Source organism: Mercenaria mercenaria, chromosome 6, assembly GCF_021730395.1.
Source record: "Mercenaria mercenaria strain notata chromosome 6, MADL_Memer_1, whole genome shotgun sequence".
Taxonomy (NCBI): domain Eukaryota; kingdom Metazoa; phylum Mollusca; class Bivalvia; order Venerida; family Veneridae; genus Mercenaria; species Mercenaria mercenaria.
In genome coordinates, this window is record NC_069366.1 from 71,139,763 (window position 1) to 71,158,722 (window position 18,960).

The 18,960-nt window shown below is 36.2% G+C and overlaps 1 protein-coding gene across 1 annotated transcript in view; it reads right to left on the reverse strand.

The window, feature by feature from the left end:
• Positions 1-17,053, reverse strand: part of LOC123550056 (hemocyte protein-glutamine gamma-glutamyltransferase-like) — a 59,209-nt gene extending 42,156 nt beyond the window's left edge. The window contains exons 1-5 of the mRNA XM_053546278.1: positions 16,922-17,053; positions 11,995-12,300; positions 10,268-10,376; positions 4,866-5,026; positions 4,228-4,358 (exon numbers count right to left, since the gene is read on the reverse strand). Of these exons, the coding sequence (XP_053402253.1) occupies positions 4,228-4,358; positions 4,866-5,026; positions 10,268-10,376; positions 11,995-12,292 (699 nt within the window). The 5' untranslated portion in view covers positions 12,293-12,300; positions 16,922-17,053. The remainder of the gene's footprint in view (positions 1-4,227; positions 4,359-4,865; positions 5,027-10,267; positions 10,377-11,994; positions 12,301-16,921) is intronic.
• Positions 17,054-18,960: the final 1,907 nt, after the last annotated feature.

The window sequence follows — 18,960 nt, forward strand, 5'->3', positions numbered from 1 at the left end:
TATAATAACTTCAAATTAATTTACAACAGTTAAATGCTTTTATTTTGCAATTTTATGCATTAGGTAACATTTTCATGTATCAGCGGCCATGTTGGCGGCCATCTTGAATTTGAGGACTTTGCCCAGTGACTAAAAACTGGCATCAGGCAGTTCTGAAAACTACATATTCTGACGAACATTTTGGTATGCAGAAGTTGATGTGCACATTTATAGACCACCTACTACCAGTTTTAATTTATTTATTTGGCCATATTTGCAGCATGATTAAGTACGGAACCAGATAAGTTATGTCCTGTAAATTGAAAACAATATTTCCAGTGGTTTTGACACGTGGGACTCTTTCTATTTCGTTCAAAGTTCATCGTCTCAAATAACAAAAACTGTGTATAGATGCTGGTAAAAGATTTCAATAGGATACGGGTAAAATATCACTAAGAAATATTATTCTGGTATGAATGTCACCACCGTTATGGTAGTTATGCACGTTCGGATCAAAATTTTTCTCCAATACAAAATTGGATTAAATCATTTTTTTTTTCAAAACTTCAAACTACAAATAATACTTAGAAAATTCGGCAAACGAAAAGGACAGGATCGTGTTCTTAGCCTTTTGCTAGGCTAATTGAAAAAGAGTGGACCTTGTGTAAATTATCCTAATGGCAGTCCATTGGAGTTTTGATAAAGTTTTCGCAAATTTAATTTTTTTTACAATGTAGAATTTATTGAAACTTCCCCTAGTTGTAAAAAATTTAAAATGATTAAAAAGACAATAACTTGGATTTAGAGGCGTTACGTTTAGATTTACATTTAATAATTTTAATGGAAAAGAAACAAATGAATATAATAAACAATGGCATCGTCAACTACCCGCACCAAAACTGGCATGTTCCTCGAGCAACCTCCTGCAGGTTATATGAATAACAGCTTATTCGTTTTACAAGAGCTTGCACTATAGGAAAATATGTTACAACGAGGTAACATTAATTATACTCGATAGATTATAGAACATGTCGCCCGACTTTGATTGAAATACAAATTCAAACTTGGTTTTGCGGACCCGGAATTCCATGGTAATGTATTTACAATATATGAAAAATCAAACTTCATTTACTTTGAAGAAATGTTTAAAACTTACCAAAAACAATACATAGCAAAGATTGTAACGTATGGTACAAGTTTGGTGACAAACATCTCTACAGATTAATTCGTCATGTGAGGAAGCCAAACAGCGGACTAACGAAAGGTCGATAGTTCTACCCAGATGCCTAGTCGTGATCATATAATGCACGGAGGGGCACCTGGGGTCATCCTCCACCATCAAAACTAGAAATTCGTCATATGACCTATAATCTGTACAGATTACCATTACACTTTCCTGTGGTGTGATGGCAGTTCTATAATACATTATATCTTCACTCGTCAATCTATTGTATCATTTGTTGTGAACTGTATGTATATTGAAATAATTGGCGAATAAATATGTTTAAACTAATACATTATTTCCTACACATAATGGACGGAATGATTTGATATTTTTCTTGCAGCTTATCTGGTTGTGCTTTAAAAGTAAAACTCCTGGTGCTTCAACTTCAAATAATATTATAATACTACAGGCTCTTTGGTTACTTACGTTGGAGCTTAGCGCAGAAGCGGCCTATCTCGCCAAGTTGCATTTATTGTAAGCATGAGGCTGGTATGCCCAAAACGCGTTTTATTTCCAATTTCAATCTTGTTTTGAAAAACTGACTACGACTATGCGATAACCCTGAATTTGTTCGTACAGTATGGTTTGTGCCATTTAATACCAGTAAGGTTTTTTCCTGTCCGGTCTATAACTTTGTCGTGCAAGACAGGATTTAAATATCAGTTGGTACAAATATTCCCCTGGATGAGACAACATGTCATGCGCAAAACCCGGGCCCTAGGTCTAAGGTCAAGGTCACACTTACAGGCCAAGTATGCCTTTGACCTTTAAGCTAGGGTTCTGGGTTTGTACATGACATGTCATCTCATCATGGGGAATATTTTTGCCAATTAATATTGTAATCTAGAGATGGTACCTACCCAAATAAATCAAAGGGAGGCAACTCTGAATTGATCAATAAACTGAAGCCAACATTAAACATTGATCAAAAGTGAAAGAAAAATCAGATAGGTCCTTTTTCAAACAACTGATCAGGCAGACAAAATATGACCTACATTTGTTTAAATCAATTTGTATTCAATATACAATATGCACGCTTTTCTCATGACTTACACAGACAGTTATTTTGTAAGTTGTAGTGAGGACCTGATAGAAAGTTTTGTAATGCATGAAGATTATATAGAATAATGCATACATTCCTTTGAAGAAAATTAACGACATTAAGAAACGTTATTAAGTTTTGATCTTTTAGCCAAAGTTGTTTATTTATTGTTCTCAATGGTGATACATTGGTTTACACAACATTTATATATCAAAATGTAAAATGTATATATCCAACAATGAGAAATAACAAAAAAAGTTAAATTGGTAACACAAAAATTCATTGTCGTCAAATATAATTACAATGTTTTAAGGTAGTGATTGTAATTACTACATGTTAACGTAGCTGACAGGTAATGACTCTGTGTAATGTATTTTAAGCAATTCTCAATTTAAACATTCTCTGGAGGGAACTAGCACGATCCTTTGCTTTCCTTGAAAAACGAATAAATGCTGAAAAAGCATATGGAGATTACTCTATTTGATGATTTTCGTTTCAGGTCAACTACCCTAAACAAACTAAAAGGTGTTTTATTTATTGTTGAAAACAAAGTAATCGGATAATTTCAGATATCAACATTAATTTAAAACTTATACTGTTTACACAACTTGAAAAAATGGTTTTTGTTGGGGCCTCTCATTTACAAATATATCAACAATTATCACCTGAATTGAGTGCATTCATGAGTGGAAAATATTGATAGTAAAATGGTGTAGGGGTTTGTTTACAATATAAAATCTTTAATAACTTCTTTAAGGTACATTTTTGGTCTGGTTTTGGTAAGCTTATAATAAAGAGCATGTCATTCTCTTTCACTCATAATTTTTTCAAGCGTTTTAGACTCTTGGCTAGTCTTGGAATTTGACTTTATTAAAAGACAAAAGGAAGTTCTGTATAGGCTCTTTCAAAATGTTGAAGATAGAGTAAACTTAGCTTATACGCTATTGAATTTATTTAGCTGTGGGAGCTTTTGATATAGACTATAACTGGGGAAGTCCTAAAATCTTTGAAAAACGGTCAATACAAGAGTTGTCCATTTTGCTTCAGACATTTTGAGAAAGTCATTTTTTAGATATCAAATATTTCTATTTTTGACATGGAGAAGAGGAAAACCATAAATATATTTAGAAAATTGGTGCACTTAGCTATCATTTCACTCTGAAAAAAATCTATAAAGATGAATTTGAATTTTTTAGGTACCATCTCTATGTAATCCCTTGATGGATGACAGAGTTCTGGACAGGACAGGAAAAAATTCCTATTATAGTTTGACCTCCAATTCTGACCTTGCCCTTTAAGCTAGGGGTCCAGCTTTTGCATATATCACGTCGTCTCATCATGTGAAACATTTGTGCCAAGTAATATTAAAATCCCTTCATGGATGGCAGAGTTATGGACCGGATAGAAAAAAAGCCCTGTTGACCTTTGAGCCCTAATTGTGACCTTGACCTTTGAGTCAGGGGTCCGGCTTTTGTGCATGACATGTCGACTCATCATGGGGAACATTTGTGCCAAGTGATATTAAAATCCCTTGATGAATGACAGAGTTATGGACCGGACACGAAACAGACCCTGTTCATGCCATGTTAACATTTGACTGCTAAATGTGACCTTGACCTTTAAGCTAGGCGTCTGAAAGCTGTGCATGACACATCATCTTATTATGAGGTACATTTGTGCCAAGTAATATTAAAATCCCTTCATGGATTGGAGAGTTATGGACCAGACAGGATAAAAGCCCTGTTGACCTTTGACCTCCAACTGTGACCTTGACCTTTGAGTCAGGGGTCCGGGTTTTGCACATGACACGTCGTCTCATCATGGGAAACATTTGTGCCAAGTAATATTAAAATCTCTTCATGGATGACAGAGTTATGGACCGGACACGAAATTGCGGACGGACGGACGGAATGACGGAAAAGCGCACTCCTATAGTCCCCGAAACTGGTTTTCAATCAGCAGGGGACTTATAATCGCTTACCAGAATCGTGATGTCATTTCCGGTCTTGTCTTGTAAAGTTGCACCCCATTTATCAGGCTTAAACTTTTGATTTCCAGACTCGTCAATTTTAAACTCAACTTTAGTACCTCGAGCTGGTTTAGGATCTTTTCCTGTAATACACGACAAGAAGTGTTTATTTTTGGCATTATAAATCCTAAAAGGACATAAATGTAGGCAGTATTCAAATACAAAACGATCGTTTATCTTTTGGTATGTGGAGGTTGGAATGTGTTTGACGAAAAGGGTTCTTACTTATATAAGAAATTAGAACTTTGGTCAAAACATTAAAACTACTCGTTTCCTTTCAGAGTTTTAATGAAATTAAAAGTGAGATTCTAAATTATGAATTATAAAACAATCAAGAGTAAAAATAAAATGACCAGTGGTCACTATGCTAGCAATAAACACACAATCCGAGCCTTATCATTCTGTAACTTAGATGTTTTAAAAACATATATTAAGCGATTTTCATCTTATAACGCCAAAAAAAGCGTTCACAGCTCATTTTCCAATACCCACTTTATATTAATGAGTTCACATTAAGAACATTTAAACTTTTTTAAATATGTAAACCTGTCTTAATACTTGTTCATATATCATGTAAAGAAATCTCGTACCGATCGAGAAGATTAACTGCAAGTCGTTCTTCTCTTTGCTGTATGGACTTTTGTCAAAAGTGATTGTCATTTTTATTGTGTCTCCCCGACGTACAACTAATTCCGCCGGTTCTAACTTCCCGTCAACTTTTCTGTCCTTCGTACAGTCGTAATCGGCCGTTCTAAAACGAAATGGTAAATGAACGATTTTCCGGAAGCAAAGAGCACAGTAAACACAGTAAGAACCATACCCGCAAACTGAGCCCGCTACAAATATAAACTGTAGCGGATAGATAATGCGGACGTGCTGTTTCGAGAAAATCCAACAAGTACATTTTTACCAGATGCAAGATATCAAAATGGGGAAGTCGTAGAACAAGAGGGTCATGATGACCCTGGATCGTTCACCTGAGTAATATGAGCTACATGTTTCAAATGTCAAACTGATGATAAAATATTAAGGAACTCAGTAGGTCACATTCATAGTCAATGAAATTCAGTTTTATGATTTGTGTGCAAAACTGTGTATGTCATCAAAATTTCAAGGCTGTATCTTGAAAAACAAGAAAGTAGGTCAGTAGGTCAAGGTCACAGTCAAGTGACATCATATTACTTGGGGTCATCAGGTAATTATAATTAAACAGTCTTGGAAATAGGATCAGACGATTTTTTAAGTATTTTTCCTATATAACTCACATAATAACTAAGTGACCCCAGGGCGGGCCTCTTAACCCTAGGGGCATAATTTGAATAATTTTGGTAGAGGACTACTAGACAATGCATAATACCAAATATCAAAAGCCTAGGTTGTATGTTATCAGACAAGAAGATTTTTAAAGCTTTTTCCTATATAAAGTATATGTCTATATAAAACTTGGGACCCCCAGGGCAGGGCCACTTTTCACCCAAGGGGTACAATTTGAATAATTTTGGTTGAGGACCATAAGACAATAATACAAACCAAATATTAAAGGTCTAAGTGTTGTGGTTTCAGACAAGAAGATTTTAAAACTTTTTTTCCTATATAAGTTTATGTAAAACTTGGGACCCCCGGGGAGGGACCATATTTGACCCCAGGGAGATAATTTGAACCATCTTGGAAGAAGACCACTAGATGATGCCAATTACCAAATATCAAAGCCCTAGGCCATGTGGTTTTGTACAAGAAGATTTTCAAAGTTTTCGCTATATAAGTCTCTATAAACCATGTGACCCCCGGGGCGGGGCCATATTTAACCCTAGGGGGATAATTTGAACAATCTTGGTAGAGGACCACTAGATGATGCCAATTACCAAATATCAAAGCCCTAGGCCATGTGGTTTGGTACAAGAAGATTTTCAAAGTTTTCCATATATAAGTCTATATAAACCATGTGACCCCCGGGGCGGGGCCATATTTGACCCTAGGGGGATAATTTGAACATTTTGGTAGAGGACCACGAGATGATGCTACACACCAGCTATCAAAGCCCTAGGCCCTGTTGTTTTGGACAAGAAGTTTTTCCTTTCGGTTGCCATGGCAACCAGAGTTCTGCATGGAATTCAATTCTTTGAAAAATTTTGAAAGGAGGCCACCCAAGGATCATTCCTGTGAAGTTTGGTGTAATTCTCCGCAGTGGTTTCAAGAAGAAGATTTCTTTAGAAATTGTTGACGCACGACGGACATCAAGCGGTCACAACAGCTCACCTAAAAAGGGGCGGGGTGTTGGAGTTAGGGGAAAAACAAGGATAAATATTCAGTATAGGAATCTACGTTACAGAGACGCTGCCTCTAAGACCACAAGCTTTGTTAAGTTGTAGTTCTGTTCACTATCTAAGAAAAATGTAGGATGTCCATGTTTAAAATATCATGTTTAAAAGTATCATCAAGGTACCTCATTTAAAACTTCAATATCAAACTTTGTCTCAGTGGACAAACTGAACATGAAATCACATTAAAAACAGTATAAAAATGAATCAGCAATGAGTGAAGTGCAGTTAGTTCCCACAAATTATTAGTTGTCTATATGATTTATTGCTAAATTTAATAAATTTGTTATCCAAGAGAAACCGCCACACTTCGATTAACTGATCACAACTCCGCCAGGTATATTTGTAAAACTTACTTTTAGACAAAGAATGGTCTAGTTTACGTTAACTTTCTCTGTTGCATTTGTTTCTCAGTTACCGATTTGTCTTCTTTGAGAACATGTGATCAATTAGTAAAGTATAAAGAGTAGGGTAGGGATATCTCGCCATTTTGTGATAATCTCTGAACAAAGTACATAATAGGCAAGCCGAAATAATGCAGAAAGGTCTGCTTGCGATTACGGAAAAATACGTACTGTATAATGACATGTTGGGTTCTCTAAACAATGCATAATAGAACAAAAGACCATAAGAAAATTTCCCTAACCAGACGTTTTAAGAATTCACATGGTGTTCAATTACCACTGATTTACAGATACAAACTGACGACTACAGATAAGATGATAGTCAGCGACCATCTACAGCTCTATTAGAGGAGGACCATTGAACAAGTAAGATGACGGGGGCATTTTAAGTTTGCAAATTTGCTTTTATCTCCCACATAACCCCTTATAGGGATCCAACAGAGATGACGTAGCTCATTGGTAATATGAAATCAGAACGAGGCTTTGGTTTATGGAATAAACAGTCACAGAATTTCAGAGACATTAAATTACAAATATAACACTTAACTCACTTTTATTCATCCCGATAAATAACGATTAAAGACACAGAGGATATTCAACTGATAAACATCACTCGCGATTTATATACAGTAGGTAAGATGTACAAAATATTTATTGATTTTCGACCACAAGATTTATCGATCTGGATTTTGAAATGCGGTCATTATCGGGCGTTGGCCAGTACTTGAATGGACGATTCTGAGCAAGGTCTGAATGACAACACAGAATGAATTTCTGGGTTTAAGAAATTGTCTGAATGACATTTAATTTGACCGGAATGGTACAAATTGGCTTGTAACATGCGTTATATAATTGCGGAAAGTCGATTGACTTTCAAACCTGGCGAGGCCTTTCGGATCCCGAGCTGGACCCGTTACTAATTTCGATTCGTCTGCGAAATGCAGATTTGCCCATCAATTTAATATCGTAACCGTTTTCCATTGAATTGTGCTGCAATATTTCGTTATTTATACCTAGAGATCGATTCATGATTATTATTTTTCGATTTCTAGGGAGAGACGCGAGGTCTTAACTGGAATGGCGCCAAATTGTGGGGAGAACAGCAGCAGCTGTTCCAGTGATCTCCCGGGCGGAAATAGTCAAACCACGCATGCGCGAAAGGAGCAAACAGATGTAAACAAACTCGAAAAATTCATCGAGAAGGGTGAATGCATATTAGAAACATTCACTAGCTCAATTCGTGCCTTCGAGGGACAAACTCTCAGAATTAAAGAGCTTTCATCGTCAATCAAACAAATGCAGGATGATGTAACCTCATTAAAAAGAAAAAAAATTGACGACGACGTTGCTTCCAAAAAGCGGAAGTCATCCCACGCTCAGCCGGATTCGGACAATAACGATTCGGATATCGACGATTTGATTTCAAATCCGCCTGTTTCAGATGAGAAACACGACTCCAGTGACTCGTTTATGTCGGATATGGACGAGTTTTTTGGGGAAGAGCAAAAATTCAGCGCCCCATTAAAGGAGGAAGTGGCCAGACGTGTCAACAAAGCTTAACGCCCTTCTAAGGTAGATAATGACAAACTGAAAGAACTTTCAAGCAAATATTTAAGACCTGAAAACGTGGAGTCATTGCAAGTGCCAAGAATCGATGGCTTTCTGTGGAACAAGTTGAAAAATTCTGTCAAATCATCGGATGTTACTCAACAAAGGTGTCTAAGTCAACTAAATCAAGCAGCAGGGCCTTTAGTACAGGCTATGAATCATGTCTGGAGAAACGTAGAACCAGACACCAGGTATCTGAAAGAATGCATCTGGGACTCTTTCAAAATTTTGTGTGGGAATATTAACGCAATGGATCTTCAGAGAAGAGAGAAAATAAGGAAGGAATTAGACCCGAAGTTCCGTTCAATATGCTCAGCTGATACCCCCATCACAGCCACCGGACTGTTTGGTGACAATTTAACAGATCAAACAAAACAGTTAGACAGCACCAAAAACATCAGTATGACAGTTAAACAACCAAAGGGGGGGGGGGGGGGGGGGGGGGGGGAACAGAAGCCTGGGACATCCCGCCTCTCAAACAACACAGCAGAGTGCCCGGCAATCAAACCCTCATCCCCATGCACAGAACCAGGGGTACAGAAAATTTGGAAACAAATCAGCAACCTTCGGGAAAGCATTCGGGAAGAAAGGAAAACAGCCTTACAACCAAAAAAGCAAATATTAGAAGTAAGTACGGGCAAGGATTTTAAACTGATTAACACTCCTGGTAATTTTATTGCTGGTAAAACTCGTTTTACTTCAACGTACCAAGGTAAGTCTTGTTTAATCTTACAATTATTTTCTACAGAGTAACTGGACATGTTTCTAACATGAAGAAAGCTTCCACACCAGAGCTTTCACATTCATTGGATGCTACATCACAACGGTATTCACGTTTTAAGTAGTACCACTTTCACAGACTTTTTAAAACCCCAAATGTAGCAAATCTAACTACATGCACTGATAAAACAAACTTTTCGTACCATTTGGAAGCTATCAACAGTGCTTTATAGAGTTACATATCTAACGCTAAAACCTCTACTTACTATCATCGAATACTAATTGCTATCTGACTGACTACCCTCATTTATCAGATGTTAAAAATATTAAGAAGTGTTCAACTTATATTTTAACAAAATACTACAACGCCTGGACCAAAACAACGACAGTGTTACATTTGTTAATTGGTCCAGTATCTTCCAATCACCAGCAAACGTGTAAAGACCTTAAATGGTATATTATACGTTTCTAAGTAATCTTTTTAGGACTCCCAATATACCAAAGCTTATCTGGCACATTAGCAGCCATTCTTGGAGAGATATGAAATTGGCTTTACTTGATTAAATATTGTCTAAAGTCAAAGTCTACATGTGTAAATGTGCTTACACCGTACTGTTAGCACTATCTCTTTAAAATAATCTAAGCACAGAAAGAAACAGTGTAGCACACAAGATTCAAAACTCTCGCGCATGTTTCTGAAAGATACAAATTTTACACTATTTCCAAGATGTACTCCTGAAAATAGATGACAAATTTAAGAGCATAATGCTTGCGATTTTGAAGACGTAGCATGCATCAAAAAGAATATCAAATCATGGTAAATGAGCTCAAATCTATTGATAACTTTGATCTTCGTTAGGATACATGCAAGGACTGATTGTCATTGATTGTGGATATGTTCAGAGATCTATACATTACTGAATATGGTTTTAGTTAACTTACCTGTGTTTCTCTGTGTTTGCTTTAATGTGAAGGTCAATATCTTTCACGTGTAGTTCCTTCACCAGTTCTTCTTCTGGAACTTCTGGTTGAGGTGGCGGAGGGGGTGTTTCTGAAACAACAAAAAGCAACAGCAAAATGTTTTAAACTTGACAGCTATGACAGGTGCAGCAATCACAGATCAAATAAAACAAAGTATATAATAAGTAAAACACAATAACAGCTCCGTTCTCATTAGAAAGATCACCCTGAAATTTAGCAAATTAAATTGCGTACTAAACATGTTAGATGCAAATGCTTACATTCAATAAGATAAGAACTGCTTTGTGTGTGTTTACAGACATATCGTGGTGATTCTATTCCTTTCGTTATGGACCGAATTTTATAATATTTGACATACCAGGTGAAAATGAAATAATTATGTTAGTATCTGGCTGTACATAGAAAATTAAGCCTTTGTCAGAGGTAAGGCGCCCCCATCCCCCTACCCAATAATTTGACCGATTAAGGTAATTATCTTAGCAATTGTTTGACAGCGAGTCAATTTTACCTGTACCATGCAGTTTTGTAATTGTTTTAGAACAAAAAAAAAACAACAAAAAAAACAAAAAAAAAAAAAAAACGTTGAACGTTTCTTTGATCTGGGTCTGTTATACGTCGGCTGAATTTTCAATATGTGTGCCCCCCCACCACCACCCACCCCCAAATCTGAAAATGCTTCCTACGTGTCTGATGTAGAAAATTAATTTCCACGCAACATACATTTGTAATCACTTGACATATCAAGATGCGAAAAATGCACGTTTTATTTCATTCTAAAAAGCGTTTTCAATATTTTTGAACAGTTAATCAAAACTTTGACATGCACAGAGCTAAATTGTAACAAGTTATCCATTTAAAGACTTGAGACCGAGTGAAAGATCTGTTAGTCTATAAAATTACTAGTATAGTACTCTACATCCAAAAATTGCCTAACAACAAACTATCTCGATAAGATTGTTAGAAAAATAGTTGTGTTTTGTAAATAGTCAAATTTGGACTCTTTCAGTGAAAGCATAATACATTATTCTTTTTTTCGAACAGAAATAATTAATTATTCTCTTTACTGATAAGACTTAACTGTTGTGAATTGCAAAACTTGATTTTATGAGCAAAACTGAACATTTACCATCTCTCATTTTTTCTAATGACTATATTATATTCCCACTGTATCATCAGTAACTTGGGCGTAAGTTGATATTTCCTTATTTATCTATGATTCAGTATATTACCATTGTATTTATTACTAATCATCAGTTGAGCAAAGCGATATCATGTTACACAAGTATATAAGTTAATATAAGTGAACAAATTACATAATATTGAGCCGTGCCATGAGAAAACCAACATAGTGGGTTTGCGACCAGCATGGATCCAGACCAGCCTGCACATCCGCGCAGTCTAGTCAGGATCCATGCTGTTCGCTAACATTTTCTCTAATTCCAATAGGCTTTGAAAGCGAACAGCATGGATCCTGACCAGACTGCGCGGATGCGCAGGCTGGTCTGGATCCATGCTGGTCGCAAACCCACTATGTTGGTTTTCTCATGGCGCGGCTCAATTATCAAGATAATAGCAACATTTATTTACATACAGATCATTGCTAGGATAAAGGCCGAAGGTCATGTTCTTACATATTAGATATAAAATAATTACAGACTAGTAACAACTATTTTGAATAAAACAAATACCGGGTGAAGGGGTTCTGGTTCTTGCTGTATTTTCATTTCTTCTCCAGCTATTGTAAGTATCTCTATCTCTTTCCCAGTAATTCCGTCTCCTCCTACCGTAGCCATAGTAATAATTGCTATAGTATGGGTATGGATCGTAACTCCCGTAGTTGCTACTCCCGTAGTCGCTACCTCCAGAGTCGTAATTTCCATAGCTGTAATTTCCGTAGATCCGGTCGTAATACGATGACCCGTATCCATAGCTCGGGTAACTATACCTATAGCTAGGATAATAGCTGCTTCTGTACGAACCGTACATTGCTATATCTAGAAAACAACCAAGAGAAAAGTCAGAGAAATTTGTTTCCATGAAATATATCATATATGTTTTAACGTTCACATCGTGTTCATGCGCTACAGAATTTTGCTCAAGTGGGCCCTAAAGGTGCTTCAGGGATATTGTACATTTCATTTCGCTAAGGACAGACTCAGTCAAACAAGTTATGTCGACTATTATTTTTCTGCGTTGCATTTTAATCTCTAAAGAATACCATATTTATAAATGTTTCTAAGTTCTTTTTATCTCTTATTATAAAGAATTTTTCAAACTTACTACATGCATGCATCAATGTTTAAGTGTATCACGACCTCCCGTTTCTTTAAGATAATTTATTTTAATATAAAAAGAATAATTCTGTAGACGAATAACTTAGTTAGTATTAAAACGGCATCACCTCATACAATTATTTAAAATAATCATCCAGATGTTCATGGGTCAGAATTCTTACACAGAATCTCATTATTTTTACTTTTTTTCTGAAATTTGAAGATTCATTTTGACTATTAGATAAAAATTATTAAAGATATCTTAAAAGCTTCAAATAAACATCGCAGTTACCCTCATTTAAAACATGTTTTGAGTTATACATGGTTTCTGAAGGCCCGCCCGCTTAGCTCAATAGGGAGAGCGCAGATTTACGGATCTCGGGGTCGTGAGTTCGAGCCCTGGGCGAGGTGTATGTTTTCTGTGACGATTTGATAAAAGACATTGTGTCTGAAATCATTCGTCCTCCAACTCTGATTCATGTGGGGAAGTTGGCAGTTACTTGCAGAGTCTGAACAGGTTTGTTCTGGTACAGAATTCATGAACGCCGGTTAGGTTAACTGCCCGCCGTTATATGACTGAAATACTGTTGAAAAACGGCGTTCAAGACAAACAAACAAAAACAAACAAACAAACATGGTTCTTGAAAATTATCTTCAGAAATTGTTTGAAATCAAGCTTGAAATATAATATAAACTTTAAGTGATTTCACTTAACGTAAATATGTCCCTTATGCATATTCTTTCGACGTAAGAGATCTTCAGTATTTAAAAAATCTTCAAAATACAAAGGAGCCCAAGTCGACGGCGGAGAGTGTAATGGATGCATGTGACTCATAAACAGAGACAAATTAGCTTGTTTTTGAACTCTATGAGGATCATCGACGATTTCCAAACCGAGTTTTTGCATTGGCAAAGAAAAAAAATCAAATGACTTGTGATTCTTTTTCATCTTTGTGGGACTGAATTCGATTTAAGTTCGTGCATGTCTTCGGTTCGACTTCGGTTTAATATTCGGTCCCGTTTCGGCGTAAATATGTGAAATGGCCCACTGTGTGTGCAATCTCGGTTTTGGTTCCGGGTCAGTGTATATACAAGGTGGCTTTTATCAAGATAAGTTGTATTTTATAAGGAGCTAACATATCTACTGCTGCGCCGCTGTGACGGTTAAGTGAGTTGGGTTTTATGGCGAATCGACACAAAATGGTTGACGCTATGATGTAATAACTATGATTTTGCAGTACAGTATAACATGGTTCAAGTCTTCATTGTTTCATGATAAAATCAATCGAGTCATATCGGAATGTATAATATGATTCCGCCACCCGATGTTAGGGAGCGTGAGGGATGTTGTATTTCTCATTACCTATCATTCAGAGATCGATTCAAAACGAGTCTGCTTTTATCTTCCTTCTTAACGTTCTATGTATCTAAATAATCTTTTAATATGTTTGATTATAAATGTAAAAGCTTTCCATGTTTTGACAGTTCAAAATTTCTTATGTGGATTTCATATTTTTCTAAGAGCAGTTTGTAGTAAAATCTATATGAAGGCTCTTATGAAGCATATCATATAACCAAGAACAAAAACAACGATTGGATCTGTTCATGAGAGGTAATGAAACACATCCCTCCGGCCACGTAGCACCGGTTGAAGCAGAATTCTGTTTCACATATACTGAATGGTGGTGATACGCCCGCCACACAAACACTTGAACACTGATGTCTGGTGGTGATACTGCCGCCACGCGGCACTTGAACACTGATGTCTGGTGGTGATACGGCCGCCATGCGGCACTTGAACACTGATGTCTGGTGGTGATACTGCCGCCACGCGGCACTTGAACACTGATGTCTGGTGGTGATACTGCCGCCACACAAACACTTGAACACTGATGTCTGGTGGTGATACTGCCGCCACGCGGCACTTGAACACTGATGTCTGGTGGTGATACGGCCGCCACGCGGCACTTGAACACTGATGTCTGGTGGTGATACGGCCGCCACGCGGCACTTGAACACTAATGTCTGGTGGTGACAGTTCACAAGATCAACAAGAAGCTCCATTGGAAGCATACAATGCAACAAAGCATATAGGTGAGGCGACCTTGCCTTTAAAATAATGACAAAAAATTCCAAACAACACAAAATCAGTAATAATAATCTACTGAAGTAGAGAATTACCATTTCCATGACCATTGTGGTTTTGACCTTTGACGTAATGGTCTCAAAATCATCATTTGTGTCATAAACTGACTACCTCTTCATCCAGCAACATCGGAGATTCGTGTGCTTAAAGGTTCTCAAACTGTTCAAAAGAAACCGTTCTTCAGTGGTCACGGTGACGTGTATCCTCTTACCCTGTAAACGACTGGGATCATCTACTGGCCACACATACAATTATCCTATAAAATTTGCATTTTCACTGATTCAAGTATGCAAGTCCTCAGATAACTACCACCTTGACCTTTTACTAGACTAGTATATCGATGATGGATATGTACCTCAAGAACAACAGGGGTCATTTAATTATACGTGCGTTTGATAACCATTGGCGTAGGCGTTCTTCGGTCATTGGTCGTAATATCGTGACTTTCAGTATCAGTGTCGTTGGTCTTTGATACACTTATCCTAAAAAACAATACTGGTCACAGGCAATAATCCTTATGAAGTTTAATAACCGTATGCCAAGGCATTTTCCAGTTTTTCATCTGCAACTGATTTGAACCGCGGGTTCGCTATGTCTGTCCGATATTGGCGAATGTGCACGTGAAATGATTATGTGCAATAAGGTTTAAATTACGTTTTCAGAAATATTTTTTATTTGAGTTTTGTCTACTAAATATCAATGTAGTTGTTAGTAAGAAAGAAATCGATAACCCTGAATAACCCAATACACAATTTACATACCAATATTGTGCCATGCATGATGAATCAACGCATCCCGCGTATATCCCATATCCTTATAGAACTATTGAAGCTATAAATTCATCGATCGATTACAGATGTAAATTGGGTCTATATACATGCACGAACATTTTGACATTGAATATTATAACTTGCAATGATGAATAGCAGAATATGAAATCGAATATTAGTTACATAATCAAGATTTTCATGTACATTCTTTAATGACAAAGAGAATTTCATAACTTGACAAGTGTAAAAAAAAAAAAAAAAAACACACACACAAACACATAGGTAAAATACAGATATAGTCTGTACTTCAACGTTCAATCATAGAAAAGAACTAAGGAAAATTTGTCCTAGGAAAACAGACTAGGAAGTAGATAAAAACACGCCGATATTTACTGGTTTTATGTTGCTAAATCAACTTACAAGGCATACACATCAAAATGTAATCAACATTTGTTGAAGAAATGAACGTGTGACCAAATAGAGCAGTTTTTGCTTAAATAGAGGCTTGTAATCTGACATTTTATCTACATATGGTTAGAGCTGGTGACGAAATGAAGTTCCAAGAGTGTTAAAGATACTTAAAAACGCAAACAATCACAAGCGTAGACAACCCGGTTCGATTTTTCCATTAGACTCTACTGATGCTAGATGTGATGAGGAGTGATTGAATATAAATGTATTAGAATGTGGAAGTAGTGGATTAAGACATTAGATAAATCAAGAACCTATCCCTCCAGACACACTTGTCAGGTTACTTTTTATTGCATCAACGAATCAATATATATCCAATAGCGCAACCAAACAAGTATACGATTTTACAATCGTAATTGGGACTTGATCCTAAGAACTTGAGTAGGCGGAAGGGTAAGATTTGACCCGCACTATTAACCTGAAACTCCTCAGCAGTTTTTTCCCACTGACCGTTCCGTGGCAGTAACCCGTGGTCTTTGTCCTCGTTTTCTAATTGTTTTATTTTATGTAATTTTGGGTGAATGCCAGTCGTTAACACATTAAGGCATTTTTGTTTTGGGGAAGCTGCAACATGGCTATTTCCATTGGATCTTTGTTACTATTTACCTCTTCAAATTAAAAACAGACTTAAAATAGATCGACCCCGTACGTTATGTAGGTTTTCCGATATTTGTATCGGCAATTATCAATGCACAGACCTATACATTGTATTTTTTTTTCACTACATTATCTCGAATCAAATTACATTTTTTACAATACCTTTAACATGCTCTAATGATACGCAGCATTTGAACAGATTAATCTGCTATGCATACCTTAAACAAAGAAACTAGCAGGCTGTTTGCACATTACAAAAGTACTCTAATGTAAGCCGATATTAAATGCTTTACAATTTATAACAATTACTGAATTAATGATGATTATGAAAAAAATCGCTTAACATAAAAAAACTCACCAGATTACAGGTAATTTAATCCAACCGATATAGAAACAATGTCTTTTTTATGTTTATTTATTTTTTTTTTATTGATGCATCGATCTGAAAAAATCAGCAATGTTTACTATGACGCGACGGTAACTAAGGGAGAGGATGCTTGACTCGGCAAACACAAAACATTGAAAAGAATAACGAGATGCTATTTATTTCTATGTTGGCAAGGTTTAAAAGAGAGTTTAACTGGGTTATAAAATTATACTTTTGCGTTAACGACATTTGCTCACCGTATGGTTATATTTATTATATTGAATTCATTGACTATAGAATATTTTATGCATCCTTTTTGTTATGTGTCTGTTAAAGTTTAATATAGCTGTAAATATTTTATGTTGATAGATGATAAACCTATAACTAAAGAACTAAACCTTTAACTGGTAAAGAACATTTTCATAATGGAATACGATCAAACCTGTGTTAAAGTCCACCTTTGAATAGAGTCAACTATTGTAAAACCTGCTTATAATGGTCTCTTTTTTCACTTCCATCTAAACAAAGATTGTATCTATTAATCTGCACCGAGATAAACAAAGACCACAAGAGACCACCACACATGTAAAAAAAAGCGTAAAAGAATGGTACAATGTGGGTATGGTCGTACTCGATTTTTTTTTCGAAAAGCTCAATTCTCTGTCGTTAGATTTAGCTTTTTATTTTGGTATACATGCGAGTGGTATTTTGGTGTCCTCCACGGACAACGCACGGAAATGGTGAGTTCTGTGTGATTAGATGGGAGACATTGTCCTGCTTGACTGAATCTAGGGCCGTTATATTTTCAATGCCAAAAAGTCAAGGTCTGATGACCGACTAAATTCCATCATGTCTCTCTTTGAAATAATATTGTCCATTCGTCACAAAATATTCTTTTTGTAAATCATGAGATGATTATCAGCACCGTTTTGTGTTGGATATGTACATATCCGGCGCATTTTGTTACCACATTTATGTAAACTGCAGTGACATAATAAAGACGCACACAACATAAAGTTCCATTTTTTTTTGCTGCATAACGTTATGAAATTCTCATTAACTATAAAGAACAAAGTGCGACTACAATTTTCATCCTGTTTTAAGCAAACAATTTAAAATTCATACCAATGTAATGAGGGGGGCGTAGCTATATCTCTCACAGTGTGAAAATATAGATTTAATATTTTCACAGTGTAAGTGACGAGATAGGAAAATATGAATACAGTATTTCATTTAGTTAGTATAAAATGAACGTCTTTATTTGGTTTTTACCGTTGCGATGTTATGGTGAGAAAAAGATGTGTTTTGGTGTCGTTTTATTTACCAAATAAAGACGTCTTTTAATTAAGATTACAACACACTCGAACTGTAACATTCTTACATTAGACCTTCATCAGGTTTGTTCGAATGGTTCAACATGACTCTTTTTAAAGACAGTTACAACGAAATAAAACGCTTCAAACAGTTTCATTTTGACGTTTCAAGGACTTGTTTAATTGTGTGGCTCACAGAAAAACATTAAAACGACTTTTTGTTATCAAGATTATAAAACAGCAAGGAAAAAAGTAAAAAGCATCAGTTGAGCGGCTCGGCGCTATGTGAACCTCTTGTTGTTATCAGTAATTAACTTTAATAAAAAAACAAAAAAACTTTAATATCTATGAATTAGAAATCAAGGGGAAAAACAATTTTGACATTGTTACTGCAGAAAATTTGGTGTTATGAGCCGCATCATGAGAAAAACCAACACAGTACGTTTGCGACCAGCATGGATCCAGACCATCCGCGCAGTCTGGTCAGGATCCATGCTGTTCGCTAACGGTTTCTCTAATCGCAATAGGCTTTGAAAGCGAACAGCATGGATCCTGACCAGACTGCGCGGATGCAAAGGCTGGTCTGGATCCATGCTAGTCGCAAATGCAGTATATTGGTTTTCTCATGATGCGGCTCTTATCTATTTTTAAATTGAAAAATAACGGCAATTTTCTACTTCAAAGCTTTAATGTCTATTAAATATGTACAAAAAGTTA